The sequence below is a fragment of the Thrips palmi genome, unplaced genomic scaffold (genome assembly GCF_012932325.1).
Source record: "Thrips palmi isolate BJ-2018 unplaced genomic scaffold, TpBJ-2018v1 HiC_scaffold_18, whole genome shotgun sequence".
NCBI classification, from domain to species: Eukaryota; Metazoa; Arthropoda; class Insecta; order Thysanoptera; family Thripidae; genus Thrips; species Thrips palmi.
The window spans coordinates 13,506,056-13,527,513 of NW_023144627.1; the positions used below are offsets into that span (position 1 = coordinate 13,506,056).

A 21,458-nucleotide genomic window follows, 5' to 3' on the forward strand; every position below is an offset into this window, starting at 1 on the left:
TGCCCGCAATGGTCCCGCTCGGCCCGGGCTAGCTTGGCCTCGCTCAAACGGCCGACGGCGCGCATGCAAAAGAGGCCGCCGCCGCCGGGGATCGAACCCGCGCCCGCACTGCCCGCAGCGACGCGTTTTCCAGTGCCCTACACTGCTGGTCGTCAAGTGGGAGGGGGCAGACCGACTGGAGCCCACGAGCCGTCCGCGCTGTTCGCGCTTCGCGGAACGCTTCGGTCCTTTTGGGGCAGAGCGCGCGAGCCGGGATCGGTTTGCAACGCCACTGTAAGTACAACAACACCGCCTTCCAGCGCGCGCGCCGCTCCAATGTCACGATAATTAAAACAGACGCATGTGGAAACATTTCGGTCGGCATTCCCGGCACCGACTGAGCGGGTAAGATTTTCGTCGTCCCGGCATCATCATCGCGCGTGGGGCCTAAAGTGCAGGGCCCAGCACACAGCTGGTCTACTGTGACGCCGCCGGGGCCCGGCTCGGCGGGCTGGGCGGGCCGGGCGGGCTGGCATGGAGGGGAACTCAGCTGGAGCGGCGGCGGTTGGGGGGGGGGGGGGGGGGGGGAGGCAAGGAGGAGTGGGAGGGAGGGGCGCCACACACACACACACTCGCGACGCGGGGCAGGATCAGTTGTATTCGTCTCGCGTCGGCTCGCCGGCTGATAAACCTTATCGAAACCGAGCTCGTCATTCCATCGGACGTAAAAATATGTACCCCGCAAAAAAATTGAAATAAATATAATCCTTCAGGAAGAAGAAAATTGAAAAGAAAATGGATGAAAATGAATAAATACGGAACAACTGGGTTGGCTGCGTCTTGACTTTGTGACCCGAGGAAGTGGCCGCCGGAAGCGAAGCGCATGCCCGCCTTGACGGCCCGACGGCGGCCCCTCCCCCTCCCACACGGCACTACACTGCTAGCGCGGCAAGCGCCCCAGCGCCCCCCCAGCACCGAGTGCAAACCGCTCGCGGAGAATTTTAATTAGTCTAAAGCGCGTGCGCCGCCATCGTGCCAAAATAAATTTCCGTCCGTCTAGGGAGGAAGCGGCGGCGGCGGACCGGGCAGCAGCAGGAGGTGGACCGGGGAACAGGGGGACCGGGGAGGAGGTGGCCCGTCCTCGCACCCACGCTATAAATACCCGTGTTTTGACACCGCACGCAATCTGTTTCTTGTCTCCCTTTGTAGCTTTTGGCCTCTATGGACCGCGCGTCCGCGACTCTTCAAGTGCATCACCTCGGCCTGTCCGTCCGTCTGTCTGTCTGTATGTCAGTCTGTCTGTCTGTCTGTCCGTCGTCGTCCGTTATCAGAGGCGCCTTTTGGCACGCACTGTCGCTAGATCGGGGGGAGCGGCAGTGGCGCCGCGGCGGCCTCTGGCGGTGGGAACATGCACCATCACGCGACCGGCAGGCAAAGCAGTCGCTCTGTCTCTCTCGCACCCATACGGGACGCCTCGTGAGTGCGAGAGAGACAGAGCGACGGAGAAGACTCAGTCTGCAGGCAAAGCCACCATGTGTCGCGCTAAGACTGCGGATTCCCACGGAGGCTAGGTGGGCTCGCGGCGACACTGCCTGGGCGATTCCACCATGCCACCACACTGTCACTTTCAGATTGTTTCTCGTTTTTTGCGCTCCGTCTGGTACCAACCCGGGTGCTGTCAAACGATCAAGACGAGTAACGTGTGAACCCCGGTGACTGCAGACACAGGCGTGAGCTCAGTCACATCCACACGCCTTTCCTCCGAGAGAATTAACAAGTACAATGCAAAACCTCATGCATCCACACGCAGCCGCGTGCGCATGGGGCCAAGGGACGCCTCACGCCCCACGACGGGGACAACAGTGCAGCAGCAAGCCGTCCCGGACCGTCCTGGGCCCCAACAACGAGGGGCCTAACTACGACACAGAGATCCCCTCCTGGAGATGAAGGTGGCAAAGAAGGGCTCACAGAACAAGGAGCAGACAGACGGTCCGGCTATTGTCCGGCTAAGCGCGGCAAACGGCCAGGCCTCAATGACCACCACACTAGCAGCAGCAGCAGCAGCGCGGCGAGCAGTAGCGGCCCAGGTGTGTGGAAGTGACGGCGCGAGCGTGAGCCGACATAACTCATCGTTCTGCCCTACACTGCCGGGAAATGTCTCGGCGCTCTTTCTGAAGGTGGGTGAGTTGTTCCCTCGACGCGTGTGTGCTTTCGGCAGGGCGATCCGGCCGCGCTACTATCGAAGAGGGACGCGTTGCCCACACACTGTACACGCGCCTTGGCGGCACACTATTGCGATCCTGATAGCGTGTGTGTGTGCGTGTGGGGGTGTGCCAACTTTTGGGCGACCGCCTCGCCTTCTCCTCGGCGCCTTGCATTGACGGCTCCGAGGGTACTTGACGCGGGCGCGAGGCCGGGGCCGGGGCCGGGGCCTTCGCCGCCTGGCCGCGCTGGCCGCCTGGGCCCTTGAGTATGACACTGGCCGCAGCCCGGCCGTCTAACTTTTGACTCTGGCCGACACAAGTTGGCAAGTGCTGCCGAACGCTGCAACTTGGCCTCGGCCTGGTGCGCGCCGCCACGCCGCCGCGGCCGTGCCCCGTCCACCCCGGCCCCCGTCCTGTCCGTCGTGCCCGTGGCGTCGGCCGGCCGCCCTGCCGCCTCGCAGTGCGGTGCACCGGCCGTCGAAAGGGCGGAGGAGCAGCCATTCGGGTGCAGAAGCGCGGGTGCGAGAGAGACAGAGCGATGAGACGACTGCGCGCGGCGCCTGGATGCAAAACCGCCTGCAGCCAATCACGTGCCGCCCACAAACGTACACACACTCGCCGGCGCGGCGCGACAACACGTGAGCAGACGACAGTGACGTCACCGCGAGCGCCACACCCGCGACGCCGCGACGGCGTTTGGTCTCGCCGCCGCACGGCGCGGCCGCCAACCGATTCCCGCCAAAATACAAAAGCCGCGCGACGTCGGCGGCGTCAACGACCCGCTAAAAGCGGGAAGGCCGCGCGGGGAGTGGGGGACGCTTCCAGGCCCTTTGTCTCGTCCACGAGGAGGTTCGGAGGCGGTCAAAAATCCGGGACGCGTTTTGAGCTCCCGAGTCGCTAAATGGGACTCGAACCGAACGTGTGACCCCACCAATAGATTGCTCTCCGAACGAGGAATCCATTGGTGTGGTCACACGTCCGGTTCCAGTCCTGTATAGCGACTCTGGAGCTCAAAACGCGTCTAGAGTTTTGGCCGCCTGCGCCGGTCTTCTGGCCCACTGTGCGCCGCCTGGCGGCCAATCGTCGAAACAGCGCGCCCTGCATCGCGCGGCGTGTCGCGCTCAGCCTCCGTCCGCAGCATTACCGTAAAGCCTTTAGTGCCCGCCTCGAAGGCGGTCACCTTGAGCGTGCCGCGAAATCCGACACCCGATTCAAACCGAGCGCACATCACGTAAGCCCCGGCAGCCCCCGGCAGCCCCGGCAGCGAGGGCAGGGGGGAGGAAGCGACGTGAGCGGCCGGAGGCGGGCCGGGGGGGGGGGGGGGTCAGTGCCATGAGATATTCAGTGTGCGGATGCGAGGGAGGGGCCTCCCTCGGAAGACGCACCGTCCGGACGACACCGAGACATGTCACTTTCGGACTCGCGGCAAGCTAAAGACGTGCTCGCGTGTCGAAAGGATAATGGCAATGAACGAACGACTTACTCTGTGATGCGGACATTCTGCGTTTTCGTCACCACGCGCTCCACGGGTGCGAGGGAGACAGCGGCGCTCGGGACCCAGCAGGGACAGAGCGCATATTTGGGCACGTCAGAGATCCCTCCGGGGTCTCATACGAAGCCACCTTACGTCCCAGCCAGCCGCTGCAAACACGAGGTTTTACAGTGCAGCGTACCTACAGTCGACACGGCGGCGGCGGCCCCACCGCGGAGGGCAGTAACTCGGACGGACTTTCTTTCTGGCAGAACCAATATAAGGGACCGGGAGGGGGGGGGGGGAATTTCGTCAGGGAAATGGAGCGGGTGAGTGAGACGGAGAGAGAGAGACAGAGAGAGAAGGAGGAGAGAGAGAGAGAGAGAGAGGGAGCGAGAGAGAGAGGAGAGAGAGAGAGGGAGCGAGAGAGAGAGGGAGCGAGAGAGAGAGGGAGCGAGAGAGAGAGGGAGCGAGAGAGAGAGGGAGCGAGAGAGAGAGGGAGCGAGAGAGAGAGGGAGCGAGAGAGAGGCCCTTGCACCTTGAACACACACGGTGTCGCCCGCATTAGCATCCGGTGCGTGAGCTGCCGTAAATGAGGGGGCCGGGGTCCACCAGTCTCCCCTCTCTCTCTCTCTCTCTCTCTCTCTCTCTCTCTCTCTCTCTCTCTCTCTCTCTCTCTCTCTCTCTCTCTCTCTCTCTCTCTCTCTCTCTCTCTTCCTTACTCACTCAGTCACTTAATCAATCACTCCTAATCGCGGAGCGCAGGTCAAGGCCGCCAACGTAATTCCCGCTCTGTTTTCCCACACTGCTAATTCGAAGAAACGGATTTCATTTCTATTTTTTTCTGCCACTGGCGCACTTAGAGCCATCCAGTGCTGCCTGCCGCCCACGCCCCACGTCGGAAACACGGCCGCTGCAATCCCCGCCGCAGGCTGGAGCCCCCTGGAACGCCCCGCCGCACCTCGCCCCGCCCCGCCGCGCCCCGCCCCGCCCCGCTGAGCCACGCCACGCCTCGCCACACCACGAGGAGGAGTAAGGGGAGCCATACGCGAAAGGAGAGACGGCGGTCGCGGTGGGGGGGGAGCCGGACCGGCGACGACGGGAAGGGGGAAGGGGGGGGGGTGAGAGGGGTGAAAAGCGCAAGCAGATAAAGACGCAGGGGCGACCAGAGCAAGCAGCCGGGGGGGAGACCGCTCTCCGATCCTCCGATCCAGGCGGTACGGTCACCTTGCAGAAGCAAGTGCCGTTTGGCTCGTGGGGGGCCGGCCGTAAGCCCCGTGCTTACAAGGAGAAGGGCCAGCCGGATTCTATCGGGGGGAGCGATAGTTTGAACGAGTGTCACCAGGAGCACGGCGGGTGCGTGTCCACTGTGAGGTCACAGGTGTCGACGGGCAGGTGTCGTGGGCCGGCCCGACGGCCCTTGACATGTCAAAGTGCCGCTAGCAGTGTCGCGCCAACGCCAACGCGAGGAGGCCACGCCACGGCCGGCGCTCCGAGGAACGCGGCTTCAGTGAGGCGCGAAGCTACGCGAAGCGCGGCAAGCACCGCCGCCATCGCGCGGCGTGCTGGCCGTGCCGGCGTGCAATATGAAAATGAATGAGCATTTGTGTCTGGCATGCTAAGGCCCCCCTGCCCCACTGCCCCGCCGGGCCGGGGCTGGCTGGGCCTTCCTTAGGGCCGAGCTGGCAACAGTGCGCGACTGCGCGGCCCGGCAGTTGGGCCCCGCCGCCGCACCGCCAGCCCGCCAGCCCGCCGGGCAGATGGGACTGGGGACGACGCCGGCCCGGCGGAGGGAAGGCAAAGGCAGAGCAGAGACGCCGGGTGGCCGCCGGCTTCGCGTTGCTTCGCGTCGTCGGCGTCGCGCGGCCCAAAGCGCCAACGCCGTCGCGACCGCAGACTCCGGCCCGGGCCGTGGCGGCTGGCGGGCGGCGCGGCGGCCGCGGACACACACGGAAGTCCCCGGCCAGGCTCACTCGCCGGCGACGTCTCAAGGTCAGGCGAGGTAGACGTCGGGCCGGGGGGCGTGCCCGCGCGCTGGCCAGTCACTGGGTCGGCAGGCCGTCGGGCCTGGACCTGGACCACGGGCAATCAGTCCGCCTGGCCGGCCCGGCGGGGGGACTCGGAGGCGCGGCGCGGTGAGGCATCGCACAGCACGCCAAGCACTGCGTGGCTGTGCACGGCGGCCGCGGGGCGTCAACTCGATGTCGCAACCGAGCCGCCACTGCAGTGCGACGTGCAGTGCGCTGCAGGCCTCGCTGCAGGCCGTGGACCGCGTCACGCGCCCGCCAGCGACTCGTTGCGACTCGTTCGCACAAGCGGCCGACGCGGGGCACCACGCGAGTGCGAGAGAGACGGAGCGACCGAACTGCCGCCGCTCTTCCTCAGGCCGCGCTGAGACGGCAGCGTGCCTCGCCTCCTCGTCTCATGCCAATTACCGATCCGCGCGCTGAGCGCCGATGGGCGCACCGCGGGGCTTTTGTGCGGCGGAACGCCCCGCCCCGCCCCGCCCCGCCCCGCCCCGCCCCACCGCGGCCGATGACAGCACAAGTGCCGCGCGGTCGTACTCTGTCTGCGGACTTAGCACGAACCCCCGGCAGCCCGAACAACGCCCCCGCACTACACTGCTGCATCCCGTGGCACTCGCGACGACCCCCCGCCCCGCCCCACCCCACCCCGCCCCGCCCCGCCACGCCCCGCCAGGTGCAGCTCACAGGCGGCGAGTTGACAGAGGCCGAAACGCGAGGCGTCGCGGCGTCCGTCGTTACGACCAGCAATCGCAAACACATTTCATTCCGTCACGGCCGTGTGTGTGTGTGTGTGCGTGTGTGTGCGCGCGCGTGAGTGTGTGAAGCTTTGTGTGTGTGAGTGCGTAGCGCAGCGCGGCGTGATGGACGTTTCGTGCGGGGCTTTGCCTCCCTATGCGTCTGTCTGTCAGACTGACTGCATCGTCTGCATGTCGTCCGTTATGCCTGTCACTTATTTATTACGTCTCTTTGTCTATATCAGTTATGTGTTTGTTTCGTCTGGGACAATATTTATGTATGTATAATGCCCGTTATATATATTGTCTTGGACTGTCCTTCATGTCCGATAATGTCCTGTTGTGTCTGTTACATTATTTTTTGTCGTGTCTGTCCAGAGTGTCACTCATAGTAGAATGTGTTGCGGTGGTGGACCACGCAGCGCCAGACCCCTCTTGCCGGAAGCGGAAGCCTTTTCGGCTGGTGAATTAGTAAGGGCGTGAGTTCGGCGAGACTGGCTGGAATAATGGAAAGGTGCGCGGGTTCGAGTACCGGCGGCGGCGGCCTTCCCCCTTTTTCCTGCCGCCGTCCTTTCGAATGCGAGGCTGCTGCCGCGCTGCCGCACGCAGAGCGCGGCCACCGGAAAGGGCCGGGCTTTCGGCCCAGTATAAATCTGCCTGTGTAACGCAAGTCCAAACAGCAGCCGCCGTCCAAACAGGACGGTATTGCCGGGCCGCCGGATACTGCTCGTGCGTTCGGCGAGGCGTTCGGGGTGCGGGATGTTTGGGACATGTTTACATACCGCCCGCGGCGCGTCACCTACACCTCCGGGGACGCGAAACGGCGCGGGGTTGTCGCCGGCAAAGCCGCCGGTCCCGCGAGACTAGAGTGGGTGTCGGCCGGAGGGGGATCTGGTCACCGTAGTCGGCCCTTTCTTCGGTCTAACACGGCGTCTTGCATCACCGCAGGGGTGCCGCCGCCACCGCCTGCTCATCCATGCCCCCTCCACGTCCGCGGGCTCGCATCTCATGTTCGGCTGCCGGGACTCGTCTCGTCTCTCGCGAGTCGCGAGGCGGTGCCCTGGCGGCGCGGCTTGACTGCGCGATTGCCATATGCGTCCGGCGGCCGATACTCGCAGCGCCCGCGGCTCATTTGAATTTCGGAAACGGCAAATCATGAATCCCCGCGGAATACATTGCCTCCGCGGCCAGGACGGCGCGGACGTCGCGCCCAGGACCGCGTCGTTCGGCACGCTGTGCCCTCCGCGGACGGACATCCCTCTCCGCGCACGGCCGGGTGGCACGGAACGCGAGATTGTTAGGCCGCCATTCATTTTCATTTTCGTCGCGTTTGACTCAATCAAGAAAGTTGTCGAGGAAATTCCGGGCGGTCCGTAGCGTGGCCGAGGCGCGCGCGGCATCGCAAGGCGGGGACGGAGGGTCGCTCTGGAGGCCCAGCCGCTCTGGAGGCCGCCCTGGAGGCCACCCTGGAGGCCGCTCTGGAGGTCACCGGGACATCCTTTCCTCATCACGCGCGGCGCGCACCCCTGTGGTTTCTTCCCCCACCTCCGCCCCCACCGCGGCCTTCCCGGCCACACCCCGTCTTGCGAAACATGCCGCCGCCACTACAAGAGCGCTGGCCAGGCCGAGGGCCAGCCGCAGCCTCGCAGCAAGAAGCGTACGCCAAACTTGCAGAGCGCACGCAGCGATCAACGTGGGGCAACCACACTCTAAAAATCCATTTGGCGCGCTTTGACCCCGTGCGAAATGAAGGACCCCTTCTTGCCGGAGAAGGCAGATCCGCCCTATTCCATCAATTAGGCACGGCGATCAATGCGACGATTAAGACGGCGGCCTTAAGGCGAGGCGACGGAAAAGGGATGCGACACGCGATGCCGGAGGCGGCGGCGGCACGACACTTGAAAAATTGACGCGGCGCTCTGCAAAGTGCGACTAAGCGTCCGGCCGGCCGGCCGGAGGTGGCGGCGGCGCGTTGTTACAACAACTCCCAGTTAAATGGGGCGAAAATCGATTATCGCTGAGACATTCTCAGTCGTTAGAGATGGCCATCTGCGGGGCGGCGAGGCGCCGCGGAGGCCCGCGCGGCCCGAGGGCTGTACAGCAGGCCGAGCCGAGGTCGATAATCTTGTCCTGCAGGGCTACAAGGCCCTAGGGCCGCCCTAGGGCAGGGCTAGTGCCAGCAGGCCAGGCCCCCCGAGGCACAGACATCGGAGCCAGTCAGTCGGAACGGCCCCGCCATGGCCCTGCCATGGCCCCGCCCACGACAGCCTCTATGAGGACCATGACCCCGCGGCCCCATGAGCACCATCAAATGTCACCAAATGGACAGCAGCACCACGGCCCTGGTGATAACACATGGTTGCTGTCAATGGTCATCGCTCTTATTGCCGAACCTCAGGACGTCATCGCGCGGACTGCATGTAAACATCGTGATGCCATAGTCACCATGGTCAGCATGTTCACCATGTTCACCATGGTCACCATGGTCACCATGGTCAACATGGGTCACCATGGTGACATGGTTAGCACCCCGTGGTGACGAGGGCCTCCACGAGCATGCCGTGACCCCCCTGAGCCTCCACGGCGGCCTCCACCCTTCCGCAGTCCGCTCCGTCCGCGGCCGGCCGACCGCGCTCGTGCACGATAAGGCGCCCAAAAAAGTGGTGCGGGTCTTCTCGTCAGCGAGGCGGAGCTCGGAGCTTCATCTCCAAAAATATACGACACGCACGCGCGGAGATAATCTCTGGCACCCGAGACGCTCACTGGCACCGTTCGGGGGTTTGGAGCTCCGACCGGCCTCGACGCACTGAACCGTTCACCAAGCCTGTGGCCTGTGGTATGATGGTTCACCAAGTCGTGGCCTGATGGTTCACCAGGCCTGTGGCCTGTGGGGCGGTCGGTGCCTCGGGCAATGAAGGCATATGTGGGGCAATGAAGGGGTGCGAACGGTGAGGCGGGGAGGGCGGCGGCTGGCGGGTCACACAACACAGGGCGACGCGGGCCTATCTCGCCGTGCCAGTGCTTCGCAGCGTGCAGCGTGCAGCGGGGGGTCTTTGTCGCTCTGTCTCTGTCGCTCTCACGGGGCGCGCCGTGGGGGTGCGAGAGAGACAGAGCGACGACGACACACGCGTTCGCCGGCCTCCTTCTGGCGAGGAAGCGCCGGCCGAGGGAACGACGGCAGGCGGGCTGATTCCGAACTGTCCGTCTCTCTCGCTCCCATGCTGCCCGCGCCGTGAGTGCGAGAGAGAGAGAGAGAGAATGGGCCTGCTGTCCGCGTAATCGCAGCCAATTGAGAGCCGCCATGCAGTCGGCGTAGTCCTGGAGCACGAGTCTTGCCGTTCGACCCGTTTCCCGTTTTTCGACGGCCAGCCAGCACACCGCCGACAGTACCCGAGTGTTCCCGACGTGCCCGACAGCGCCAGAGATCGGCTGAGAGAGAGACTCTCGATTTTTGTCCGGCCTCCGCGCTTAGCGCATAGTGGCCCGGGGCAGCTGTGAGTGCCGCGCCTTTCGGACGGCCCAGTGCTGCCACCCAAGTAGGCCGAAATTCCCACGATCCATATACCGCGGCGTCGAAAGGGTTGCCAACCTCCAGGCAGTGTGGGCAGCCCTCGAGAAGTTAAGGTTGGCAAGCCTGCCGACTGGAGTAAGTGCATCGTGGTGATTTTGGCGGTTTCAGTCGCCTTGTGTGGCAACACTGGTAAGCCGGGCGTGCCGGGGACGCGGCGGGGACGCGGCGGGGACGCGGCCCATGGCAGTCCGTGGCAGGCCGAGGCGTGGCCGGGATGGTTAGAGGCTCCCAGACAATGATGGGCAGTGGCTGTGCTGCGCGCTGCGCTCGCTGCGCCGGGCTGTACACAGTAGCGGCAATCGGGCAGGATCAAGGCCGCCCGGGCCGTGCAGTCGGTCAAACCCGAGTCGATTCGCGGCGTCGCGGCCACGCCGATTCCATCAGACTCCAGCGAACACTTCGGGGGGGAGCACGCCGATCAAAACGTCGCCATCGGCGTGGACGTGGTGAACTCTCCGGGAAGTCGTTTGGGGAAACTAGTCGGGCGGGCAACGGCTCGAGACAAATAAAAATCGAAGCCGAGTGTTTACAAGGAAGCACACTGTACAGACAGACGCGTCAGCGTATCGGGCGGCGCGGTTCAAAGAACCTTCCGCACATGGCACAGGTGAGACTTTGTTTATCTTTTGTTTTTTCTCTTCGCCTGGTTTCTCATTATTATCGTGCATCTTCATGTGACGCGCGTACTGTACCGTAACCCCTTTATCGCCTTGTCCTACGCGGATAACGGCGTTAACGGAGTTACCGCCACTCCGCGATGACGCTCGCGCACGACACATGACGCGCGGGAGAATAGCAGAAGGCCGTGTTGCAGCAGACGTCGCTCTGTCTCTCTCGCACCTACCCGGGGCGCCCCATGAGTGCGGGAGAGACAGAGCGACTCTGTCTGCAGCTCAGCGGTCCTCACTCTTATCCGGCTCGCACGACCCAAAAACGGCGGCTGAAAATTTTCGTCTCGCTCTTCGCGTAATGGCAAAGGCTTGCAGTGGTGCGCCCAGCAGCACGCGTGAATTATTTTGGCCAAGACACCGTAAATAATAACCGCCGCCGCCGAGGCGCGTGCATTATTCGTCGGTAATGCAGCAGGGGCACCGCGTCGTCGCGCCGCCAGCAGACCGGTCGCTTTCGTCGCTCTGTCTCTCTCGCACTCACGGGGCGTGCCGTGGAGGTGCGACAGAGACAGAGCGACGAACTCTCGGAATCGGTCTGCAGCCCCGAGGTCCGTGTAGCGGTGTGTCGCTGACGAGCAGACGACGCACGGCAGACCGGCAGGGCAGGCAACCTCGGCGGCAGGCCACTGCAGGGCCACTGCCGCGTCCGAGTGCCGTTTCGATTAATTCAGGACGACCGCACCGGAGGGGGAAAACGGGGGAATATGAGCCGATAACGTTCCAGATTCGAGCGTCGATGCGTGTGTGGGTGTGTGTGTGAGGCGGGTGCTTTATCTGCACTATCACCGCGTTAGCACTAAACGGCGCCACTCTTCCGGAGCGGGAAAAAAAAACAAACACGAAAACGAGGACGAATTAAAAAGGTGTGAAAAGAGCAGAAAAGGCTGGGCAGGGCATCGGTGGGTGGAGCCGGCGCACCTGAAAGATCGAGATAGGCTATCTGGCGACGAGCATCGGCCGCTACGCCAACAGACGCAACCAGCCTGAAAATGATCGCTCGGGCACGCATGGAGTCCAGGGCCCGCGGCGCGCGCGCACCGCACGCAAACAACAACGCTCTGCACACCGAAACGAATCGAACCCCCGCTCCTTCGTCGGGCCGGGTGTTGCCCAGCATCGGGTTCGCACCGATAGCTCTGCGAGAAATCCGGATTCTGCTGTTTCAATTTACTGAAGGGGGAACGACGCCGTGCTTTTCAGGCGCTTTGTTTTCGTTTCAGTTTTACGATTCGTGTTGTCCAGTCGAGTGCCTTGTCGTCTGCCCGTTCGACAGGCGAAATCAGGAACCCTCCGTTCTTCCCCCTTCCCTCGCCCTGGCGAATGGGGAGTGGAGCTGTTCCAATCTGTCCTGAAGCCAGCCAGCCAGCGCATAGTGGGCCAGAAGACCGGTGGAGGCGGCCAAAACTCTGGACGCGTTTTGAGCTCCAGAGTCGCTAAATGGGACTCGAAGCGAACGTGTGACCCCAACAATGGGTTCCTCGTTCGGACAACAATCCATTGGTGGGGTCTAACGTTCGAATCAAGGCCCGTTTAGCGACTCTGCAGCTCAAAACGTGTCTAGAGTTTTGGCCGCCTCCACCGGTCTTCTGGCCCACTGTGCAGCGCCCCGCACGCACTACTGGCCGACTGGCCGAGTGGCCGGGCCAGCCAGCTGCGGAGCGCGAAGCACCAAGCCATACGTGGACCGAGAGTGGCCAGCCATGAGCGCCCTTCGGAGTCCGTCGGACACGTTTCAAGGCCGGGGCGCGTCCAGGAACCACGTGACGACCCGATACTTCCGGTTGGCGAAATACGCCGACGCAAAGCCGACAGTGTGGGCGACAAAAAAAAGTTTTCCAAATTATCCTCTTTCACATAATGAATGATAGACGCGCTGTCAAAAGGTTGTCCTTGTTACGTAATTACCGCACGAAATTAGCCCCACTGGACGGCCAGTCGCTCTGTTCCTATATCGCACGCGAGGGGCGCACAGTGGGCCGGAAGACCGGTGGAGGCGGCCAAAACTCTAGACGCGTTTTGAGCGCCAGAGTCGCTAAACAGGGCTCGAACCGAACGTGTGACGCCACCAATGGATTCCTCGTGCGGAGAGCAATCCATTGGTGGGGTCACACGTTCGGTTCGAGTCCCGTTTAGCGACTCTGGCGCTCAAAACGCGTCTAGAGTTTTGGCCGCCCCCACCGGTCTTCTGGCCCACTGTGGGGCGCCACGCGGGGGTGCGACAGAGACAGAGCGAGTGGGCCGGCGCCACCCCGACGGCAAGCGACGCAAAGCAGCCCCCTCCATCCGCGACGCCCGCGACGGGCAGGCCCTGCAGGCTGACGCTCGGGCTGACGGACTGACGGACAGCGGGGGGCGTGGCTCTGCGTGGCGAAGCGAGCGAAGCGCGGCTCCAACAGGTGTGCTTTCCGGTGACACGGCGACACGGCACGACGAGGTTCGCGCCGTGCATAAATGACGTCATCGGGGAGGCGGGGTGCGGCGCGATTATTAGCCATCGCTGGAGCGGCGGCATGGCCCTCTCAAGGGCGCGCCCGCGAGGGTTGTCGAAAATTTCGCGAAAACGCGATTTTGCTGTGACTTTGGGCGGCCACTGCGTTAAATCTAGCTGTGCTTAATTAGGGTCTCCCTCGACGTCTTGGTATTCTTTGGGACCTATTCTTTCACGCACCGCCTCGGAAACACCTTAAGCGCGAATAGTTTGGGGGCACCAGCCTCGCAAAGTTGGTCAAAACGCGGGAATCCGGAATGATGTGCGTCCGCTGTAGAGCCGGTTGCGCCGCAGGAGACGCGCTACCCGCTCGCACCTGTGTTTTACAGTGCAGTAAAGACTACCTGTCACTGTTCCCGGCGGCGGGCGGCGGGCCGGTTTCCGTACGACACATGCTAACGACCCTGCCGGCCCGCCGGCCCCGAAAGGGTCGGAGGGTCGCAGGGTTTCCTGAGGGGTCGGCGTGTGGGCCGGCTGGACGAAAAGAGGGAGACGGGTACTCGTAACCGGCATCGGGGTGTGAAGGCAGCCCGGGCTGCCCGGGCTGCCAAGGCCGGCAGGGCAGCCCGTCCGGCGGCGAGGCGCACGTGCTCAAGCAGGCCCCGAGGCCTCGAGGACGCCGTCGACGCGGGGGCGTCCATTGCGCCAGGACTGCCAGGACATTCCCGCCACCCGCCATGCCGGCACGCCTTATCTATGACGAATATCGGGCGAACTCCCCGCCCCGCCCCGCCCTGCCCCACCCCGCCCCGCCCCGCCCCGCTCCACCTCCGCGGGGCAGAGCGCACGTCCTTTCCCTCCTCATGCCTTCTCGGAGCTCAATCAGGAACCACGGTAGGCGCCGCGTCGCGCCGTGGCGCCGTGCGGTCGGCGTCGTAGGGCCCGGGGTGCGGCGGCGGTGCGGGAGGGAGATAAGGCAGATACGGCCACGCACACAATTCGTTCATAGAGGTGGCCGCGTCATCGTCACGGAGATTAGACCGGCGCCGCGGGCACGAGTGTCGTCGCCCCGTCTCTCTCTCTCGCACCTCTACTGTGAGTGCGAGGGAGACGGAACAAGGAGACTTGACCGGGCTGGACCACGCCGGGCCGAGGGGACAGCGACATAGCGGGCTGCAGCAGTGAGGCCTCTGCCGCTAGCTCACTGTAATTGGCGGCCTTGACGCGGAATAACGCTCTTCCCTTGCACACTGACACACACACACACACACACACACACACACACTCACACTCACTCACTCACTCACACACGCACGCACGCACGCACACTGGCACGCGTGCAGCCCGCAGCGTGCGCGCGCCGTCGCACACGCGAGGCGCAGCGTTTGTTCAATAAGCGAGCAGTGTGCGGGGCGGGGCGGGGCGGCCCGGCTGTGTTGTCACGCGGCTGATCAAGAAGACCGCAAGCGTGCCGCTATCTCCGGCCCTCCGGCCGGCGTGCCGGGCCCGTGCCGGGCCACGTGGCCGCCGCGGCGCCGCCCTCAACATTATTTCACTTCCAGAAGTGTGAATGTGACACGTCGCGAACCCTCCGCCAAGCGGCCGCCGTCGTGCCCGGCCCGGCCGCCCACCACTCAGACTGCCTCCGATATTATAAACTCATTTTCATCAGAACAAAAGGGAAAAGGCACGCCGAGGGTGGAGGCTGGCGTTGTTGTCGTCGCTCTCCCTCGCACTCACGGGCCGCGCCTCGTTCGTGCGAGAGAGACGGAGCGACGACAAGGATGTTCGGCCTGCAGTGACTTCCCTCTGCCGAAAGCGCAGCGGCGCGGCCCCCGCACGCGACACGCCATCGGCCTCCCCCCTCCCATCCTCCTCCCCGACTTCCGCCACCCCGTCGAATAGGTTTCCGTTTTACAGCCGCGCCGTTTGCCTGCCTCGCCGGCCTGCCTTGCCAGCCCCACGTCGTCCACGTCGGCGGGCAGCCGCTCCGCCTCGCGCTCCGCGTGGTTCGATTCGCCTTGTTGGCCGTTACTTACGCCAAGCACTTGGCGGCCTTCTCGGGGATGGGACCGAAGGGGGGCGGGCCTCACCGGAGGCACGGCGGCAAGCCTCGCCCGACCATTTTCCGGGTGGCAGCCCTGCCGCCGCCCGACCCGGTGCCTGAACTCGGCCAGAGATTTGGCCGTTCGGTTCCCCAGTTTCCCAGACGAAGAGAGATGAGGGCGCTATGCAAAACGGGGGGCAGGGCCTCGAGCAGGGCGCCTTGGCTGCGCCTTGGCCACGCCACCACGCCACTGTGTGCGGCGGGGCGGAACGAGACCGACGAATCGCATCCCTCTTCCTCTTCCTGCACCCCGTCGCCCCGTCGCCCCGTCGCCCCGTCGCCCCTCGCCCTCACCATTACAAACAGAAGTTGGGCGCAGACCTGCAGCCAAGGGCGGACCGGGCCAAGCGCCACACCAAAGGCAGCAGGTTGGTTCCGGAGCGGTGCTCTGTCCCTCTCGCACCCCTGCGCGGCCGACGGGGCGCCCAGCCCAGCCCAGCGAGTGCGAGAGAGACGGAGCGCCCGTTCGCCCCGCGTCCGATGAAGGATAAAGGCAGCGCTGAAGGACATTCATAAAGCACGTGGCCAATTTAGGGGGAGGCTCGGGCACCTCCTTCTTGAGGACGCGGTGGCAGCCGCAGGTCGGCAGCCAGGTCGGCAGCCAGGTCGGCAGCCCGGTCGGCAGCCAGGTCACAGAGGGGTGCTTAAATTGGGTCTAAATCCGTTACAGGTTTACGAACGTGGTGTGCCACCCTTCCAGGACCCTCCAGCGCCACGTGGAGGCACGTGGAGGCAAGGCGCCTAAACCCTGGCCTTCCCTACTGAGCCCCCGGCCCCGCCCCGCCCTCAAGGCCCTGGGGCTCCACCGGGGTCATCACACGGGAAGGTGGTGACGGCCGGGGCGGGGCGGAGTGGGGCCGACAGTTTTCCGTTTGACGCGGACCTCGCCAACGGCGCGGCGGAGGCGGCGGACCCTCGACGCGGTCGACGCGGTCGACACGGTCCTCGAGGACCCCGTCGGATGATAGGGCTAATTACCGAGGGCTCGGTGGCGGCCCGGTGGCAGTGGAGCCATTCCGAAGGCCCGTCGCTCCGTCTCTCTCCAACCCCTGCGGGACAGCTCACGAGAGCGACAGAGACAGGGCGACTCCGCGGGACCAGTCCCGACCAGTCCGCAGGGACGTGTGAATTGCGTTAGGAGGCTCTAAGTCGATGCACGTGCAGCGGGCCGGTCCGAGCGTACGAGCCACGCTCGCCGTGTAGTACACAGCGACGAGCTCGCAACACAGTGTGTCATTCATTAATCCGAGCCGTGCATATTTTAAAACAATGCCGCGCTCGCGAGGTATCTTCCTGCGTCCGTTAGGAGAGAGAGAGAGAGAGAGAGAGAGAGAGAGAGAGAGAGAGAGAGAGAGAGAGAGAGAGAGAAGGAAAAAGAGAGAGAGCAAGCCAGCTAGAAATACCGCCGCACCGCACGGGCCGGCGAACGCGACGCGCGCTGAACACATGCCAAAAACGGTAGCCGCTCCGCCTGATTAGCAAACCGAAATGAATGAATGAATGAATGAATGAATGAATGAATGAATGAATGCGTGAATGAATGAATGCACGCATGCACCCAAGAATGAATTAATGAAAAATTCAGCGGCACACCCGGCTTTATACCAAGCAAGCCAAAGCCAAAGATATTGCCCCGTGCTGAGGTTGGCAACCTTTTCGACTCTGGTGCATCGCGGGGGTTTCGGCCTGCTCGTGTGGCAACTCTGATCCCAGTTGCCGCATTGCCGCGCCCTGCTCACGCTATTTGAGTGGATCGGGAGGACAGGTAGGGCCGCGGACTCGGACCGCCGCCCCGTCGCCCCGCCGCGGAACGCGTCAGCGCGTCTACCGGCGTCGCGTCGCCCACTAATTCTTCGACAATGCCAAAGCATGTCAACCTCGTTTAAAGAATGTCACTCAAAAGCGAGTGGGGCGTAGGGAAGGGGGCGGGGGGGCTGTCGGCGACGTCAGGAAGGGGGCGGGGGAGGCGTGTCTGTGCCAGGACGCCGCCAGGACGCCGGGACTGCCAGGTCTAGGAGGGAACGCAGGACGCGGCGACACGGCGGCGGCGCGTTTGACCGCCAAAAGATGGCATCTCGCCTGGCGCCGCGGTCGAGTTGCGGCGGTTCGTGTCGACGCGCCAGTCGGGCCAAGGTACGTCGGGACGCAGGCGTAGCGCAGGCGTAGCGCAGGCGGGGGCCTAGGGGCCTACCTCAGCTTGCCGCCAGCTGTTCACTTACACCAGCTGGACGGGGGGAGGGGGGAGGGCAACCCCATACGCCACCCCCACCTCCCCGGCCCCGCCGTGATGGGACACACCCTTCACAGCAGAGGCCGGCCACGAAATAAAATCAAGTCAAGGTTCTGGTTCGCCGGTCGCCTTCGCGCTCGCCGCCCGGAGCGTCGTCGTCGTGGACTCGACGTGGATGGGGAGGCGGAGGGAGCGGCGGGCCAGAAAAAAGGCGGGGCAAGAATGTCCCCCACACATCATGCGCAAGGGATGCACCGTTTCGAAATGGGGAGGGGAGCGAGGAAAAAGGAGCAGAGCCGGAGAGGCAGAAAGAAGCGACCATTTCCCACGCGGACTGGCTGGTGCACTGTGCGGCCGGCTTGGCGGCGGAGCACGGCGGAGCGGAGGATTCGCGGGGAAGTCCCCGGGCGCGTTGGCTGCGTGCGCGGGCATGGCATGCAGGCCGAAGCCAGCCAGCCAGCAGCAGCAAGCCCAGCAAGCCAGGGGCGAAGGCGCACTTATGCCTTAATTGACCTTGGCCGGGCTGCCGGCATGCTGCCGGGCTGCGGGGCGGCTGGCCCGGCTGGCCCGGCTGGCCGTGCTCTCGGTGCGTCATGGTGGCCCGGCGTGGCGTGGACCCATGCCATCGTCCACGGCGTGCTCGGCGTCCACGCGCCTTCGCGACGACATGTCGTTTTGAGGTTAGGGTCGTCCTGGCGGCACGGCGCGGCACGGTGCATTGCCGCGCAGTGCAGCATTGATCAGCCCGTACACATGACGTGTCGGAGTCGTTATTTTAAGACGGCCATAGAGTGGTAGCCTCTGCACCGGCCCCGCCCCGGCCCGCGCCAGGGGGTGGGGCGGGCGCCCTCTGTACCGCAGGGCCGCGGGGCCGCGGGGCCGCGCGAGGCCCGCCGCAGGGTTGTCCGACCGCGCGGCCGCCGCGCCGGCTTGCCCCGCGGGGCCCCGCCGTGCCGGGCGGGCGAGGCAGCTGAGCGATTCCGAAGAGTCGTTTCGTCGCTCTGTCTCTCTCGCACTCATGGGGCACTCCGTAAGGGTGCGAGAGAGACAGAGCGACAAAGCGATCTTCTGAATCACTCGGCAGGGCGAGGCGGTGGCAGGCGGGAAGGATCACGGCCGCGACGCGCACGCCCACGGCGCCGCGACACGGTAGCACGCGCGTGCTGGCGTGCTGCAAAAGCTACTCTACGTGGTGCTACTCATCCTGGGTCCGGCCCGGCGATCCGCGCTGATGTCGTAAGGCATCCCAAAACACGCGTGACAGCGTGACAACACAGTGACACTGTGACACTGGCACTGGCAAGACACTAGATCACACACTGCACTCTTTGGATTGCACTTTTGGTGGTGGGGTGGTGGTCGATGCACTACTTGGAGGAGGCGCCGGCGCGTGACCTGCACGCCACGCCCCGGACGCCGCGTGACACGTGACCGCTGTGACGTCGCCGTGACGACGCCGTGACGACGCTGTGACGCCGCCGTGACGAAGATGACACCCACCCTGGATCATTCGGCACTTCAGCCGGCGACGCTCCTGCGAGGCTGACAACGCCGTCCTGGGCCGATTCCATCATCATGGTGTGCTGCGTGATGCTCTGACTATTCCTACGACGGGCTCCACGGGGGCCGGCCTGACTTGACTCGCCGCTCGACTCTGTCGACTCGCGAGATCGGCACGGGCGCACACACACTCACACACACACGCTGTCCTCGCGAAGACCAACACGGTACTAACGGAACGGAAGGGAACAGGGAACAGCGAACAGCATCGAGCCTAGCCGCCCTCGCCCCCGCCACGTCCCCCCCTCCCTGGCCCGCCCGGCCCGCCCCTTCCCGCCGCTCCCAAACGGTTCGGTTCGGCCCCCGCGGGGCGTGGCGGCGCGTGGCGGCGCACTTCGGCACTCTCCGACGCGGCCCCGAAGTGGCGACGGCGGTACGGCGGCGGTGGTGGGGGCGGCGGGGGCACGGCGCGCCGCGACCAGGCCGCGCCGCGACGCTGCGCCGCTGCGCTGCAGGGAAGGCCGGACGCTGGGAGGGTGGGGGTGGGGGTGGGGAGGGGCGTGATGCAGCACAGCGACACAGTGCCACACAGTGACTAGCAGTGACCCCGCCGGCAGGACCCCAGCCCGGGACTTAGGCCCCCATGACCCAGGCTCCAGGGAAGGCGGCTCGGATAGGACACATCAGCCGATCGGTACTCAGGTGCCCATCCAGCCCATCCCTGCCCCGACGGCCCAGACGCCCTCCAGCTGCCGCTCGGGTGCGCCGGTCAGCTAGGCAACCCACCCGACGCGCTGATCCGAAAACACAAGCGCTTAAGCGCATGCGCTTAGCCCCATGGGCCCATGCGCTTAACGCGATGCCCTTAACCTGGCGCTGACCTGCCCTGCAAGGCACGATCCCACATTCTAAGATGCAAACTGCGTATGGAACGCGTCGATATCTTTTGACCTTCTGGAGAATAGATTCTTCATGAAAATGATTGATCTGAAAGCTATTCCCAAATCGGCCTGGCCGATTCTCATACGCTCGCTCAGCTGGGACAGAGACAGAGTATGTAAAAGCACGTTTTTCTTTTCATGTCAACCATTTATTGATACCATTTCGCGGATCAGCTACTTCTACTACAGTGTGCCACAAGGCAGGAACAAAAAACACAGAACCGTTACAGTAATAGAACACACAAGTTGCAGGGTAGAAAGATTGAAAAATAAGGGTTCTTGGTCGCTCTTGGTCCGCTGTCGTATGCAACCAAATTTTCTCCGCGTTTGTTGGGTTTCCTACCCAGCTGGCCGGGATGCAGGGAGGACCCCAGGTTAGGCAACCCAACAAGCAGCAGGCTGGCTAAGGTCTTCTATGGCCATATATAGTCACATATATATGACTCTAGCTTAGCTATGGTTCTAACATTATTTTAAAACAATAAAATCATTCCCAGTCCTGCCTGGTACACAGGTTGAGATGACCTTGTTGGATGCCAACTTCACAGGAGCAAAAAACCAATAAATGGGATGTTTCATAAATAACACAAAACAAAACAGGAAACGATATTACACTTGTCATAGGACAAACAACACAACAGAGGCATAATCACAGGGAGGGCCTTCCTCCTCATTGTTTAAAACAAGGCATTAAAAACTATGAGGCTGCAACACAGTCTTCTAAATTAGATAAATAATATATCTAATGACTGGATGGAATAAAATCATTAAACTACTACAGATAAAATACAGCAGCCAAAATCAGTTCATCAAGTAAAATAAGCTTTGGAAAGCACTTGAAAAAAAATAACAAGGATCAAATTAAAACATGAATCACCTTAAAGAAGAACAGTAAAATTAAATTCCTCTGTCACCATCCAGGTTGTTTAAATACAGCAATAAGGGATGAATGGCGATTTTTATCAGCAGCACCCCTGGTCCAAGGAATCGAAGAGTTGGGGTTTGGAGTTGCATTGAGCGAGTAGTTACGGTACATGCCAAACTTGGCATAAGTGTTTGAAAAAGTAGCATCCTGAGGTCTGAATATCACAGGCACCGTGTGAATGCTTGGTGGCAGCCAACCATAATCCTGGGATGTTCGACGATACATGGGGTTTTGGCATTCCGCTTGAACACCATATCCCGAGAACCATGCTGCACAGAAACAACATGATTGTTACACATCCTAATTTTCTGCAAGTATTTGTTTTTTTTTTCTTTTAAATGTTGTTTGACGACATCTTTCTGTCAGTGCATTCAATGAAACTTACTTGGATTGTCAAATCTTTTGGGCAAATTATATGTCCAGTACAGATCTGATGTTTTCAAATGGGAACCATGGGCACCACCAGTCACACAATTAGACATTGTTAAAATAGCCTCATTAAATCTGGTTTACATAGGCTCCACGACTAGTGAAGGTTATACAACCTCGGGAGATAAATTTGTTTACATCCCGTTCGTATCCTTCGTCGTCATGGCAACGCAGCGGCCATCTTGCCGCGTGCTGCGCTCTGGCGGCAGAAGGAGGGACTCGGTCAGGGAAGGGAAAGGGA

General features: G+C 62.9%; 2 protein-coding genes across 2 annotated transcripts in view; both read right to left on the minus strand.

Moving 5' to 3' along the window:
- LOC117645294 (RNA-binding protein Musashi homolog Rbp6) overlaps nt 1–19,161 on the minus strand; it is a 310,020-nt gene extending 290,859 nt beyond the window's left edge. The window contains exon 1 of the mRNA XM_034385367.1: nt 18,923–19,161. Coding sequence (XP_034241258.1) covers nt 18,923–18,999 — 77 coding nt within the window. The 5' untranslated portion in view covers nt 19,000–19,161. The remainder of the gene's footprint in view (nt 1–18,922) is intronic.
- Nucleotides 19,162–20,020: 859 nt separating this feature from the next.
- On the minus strand, nt 20,021–21,377 carry LOC117644721 (UPF0691 protein C9orf116 homolog). Its single transcript, XM_034384335.1, has 2 exons — nt 21,174–21,377; nt 20,021–21,057 (listed from the first exon to the last, which is right to left on the minus strand). The coding sequence occupies exons 1-2, from the start codon at nt 21,268–21,270 to the stop codon at nt 20,774–20,776; spliced, it is 381 nt and encodes a 126-aa protein (XP_034240226.1). The 5' UTR covers nt 21,271–21,377; the 3' UTR covers nt 20,021–20,773.
- Between the last annotated feature and the right edge of the window lie 81 nt (nt 21,378–21,458).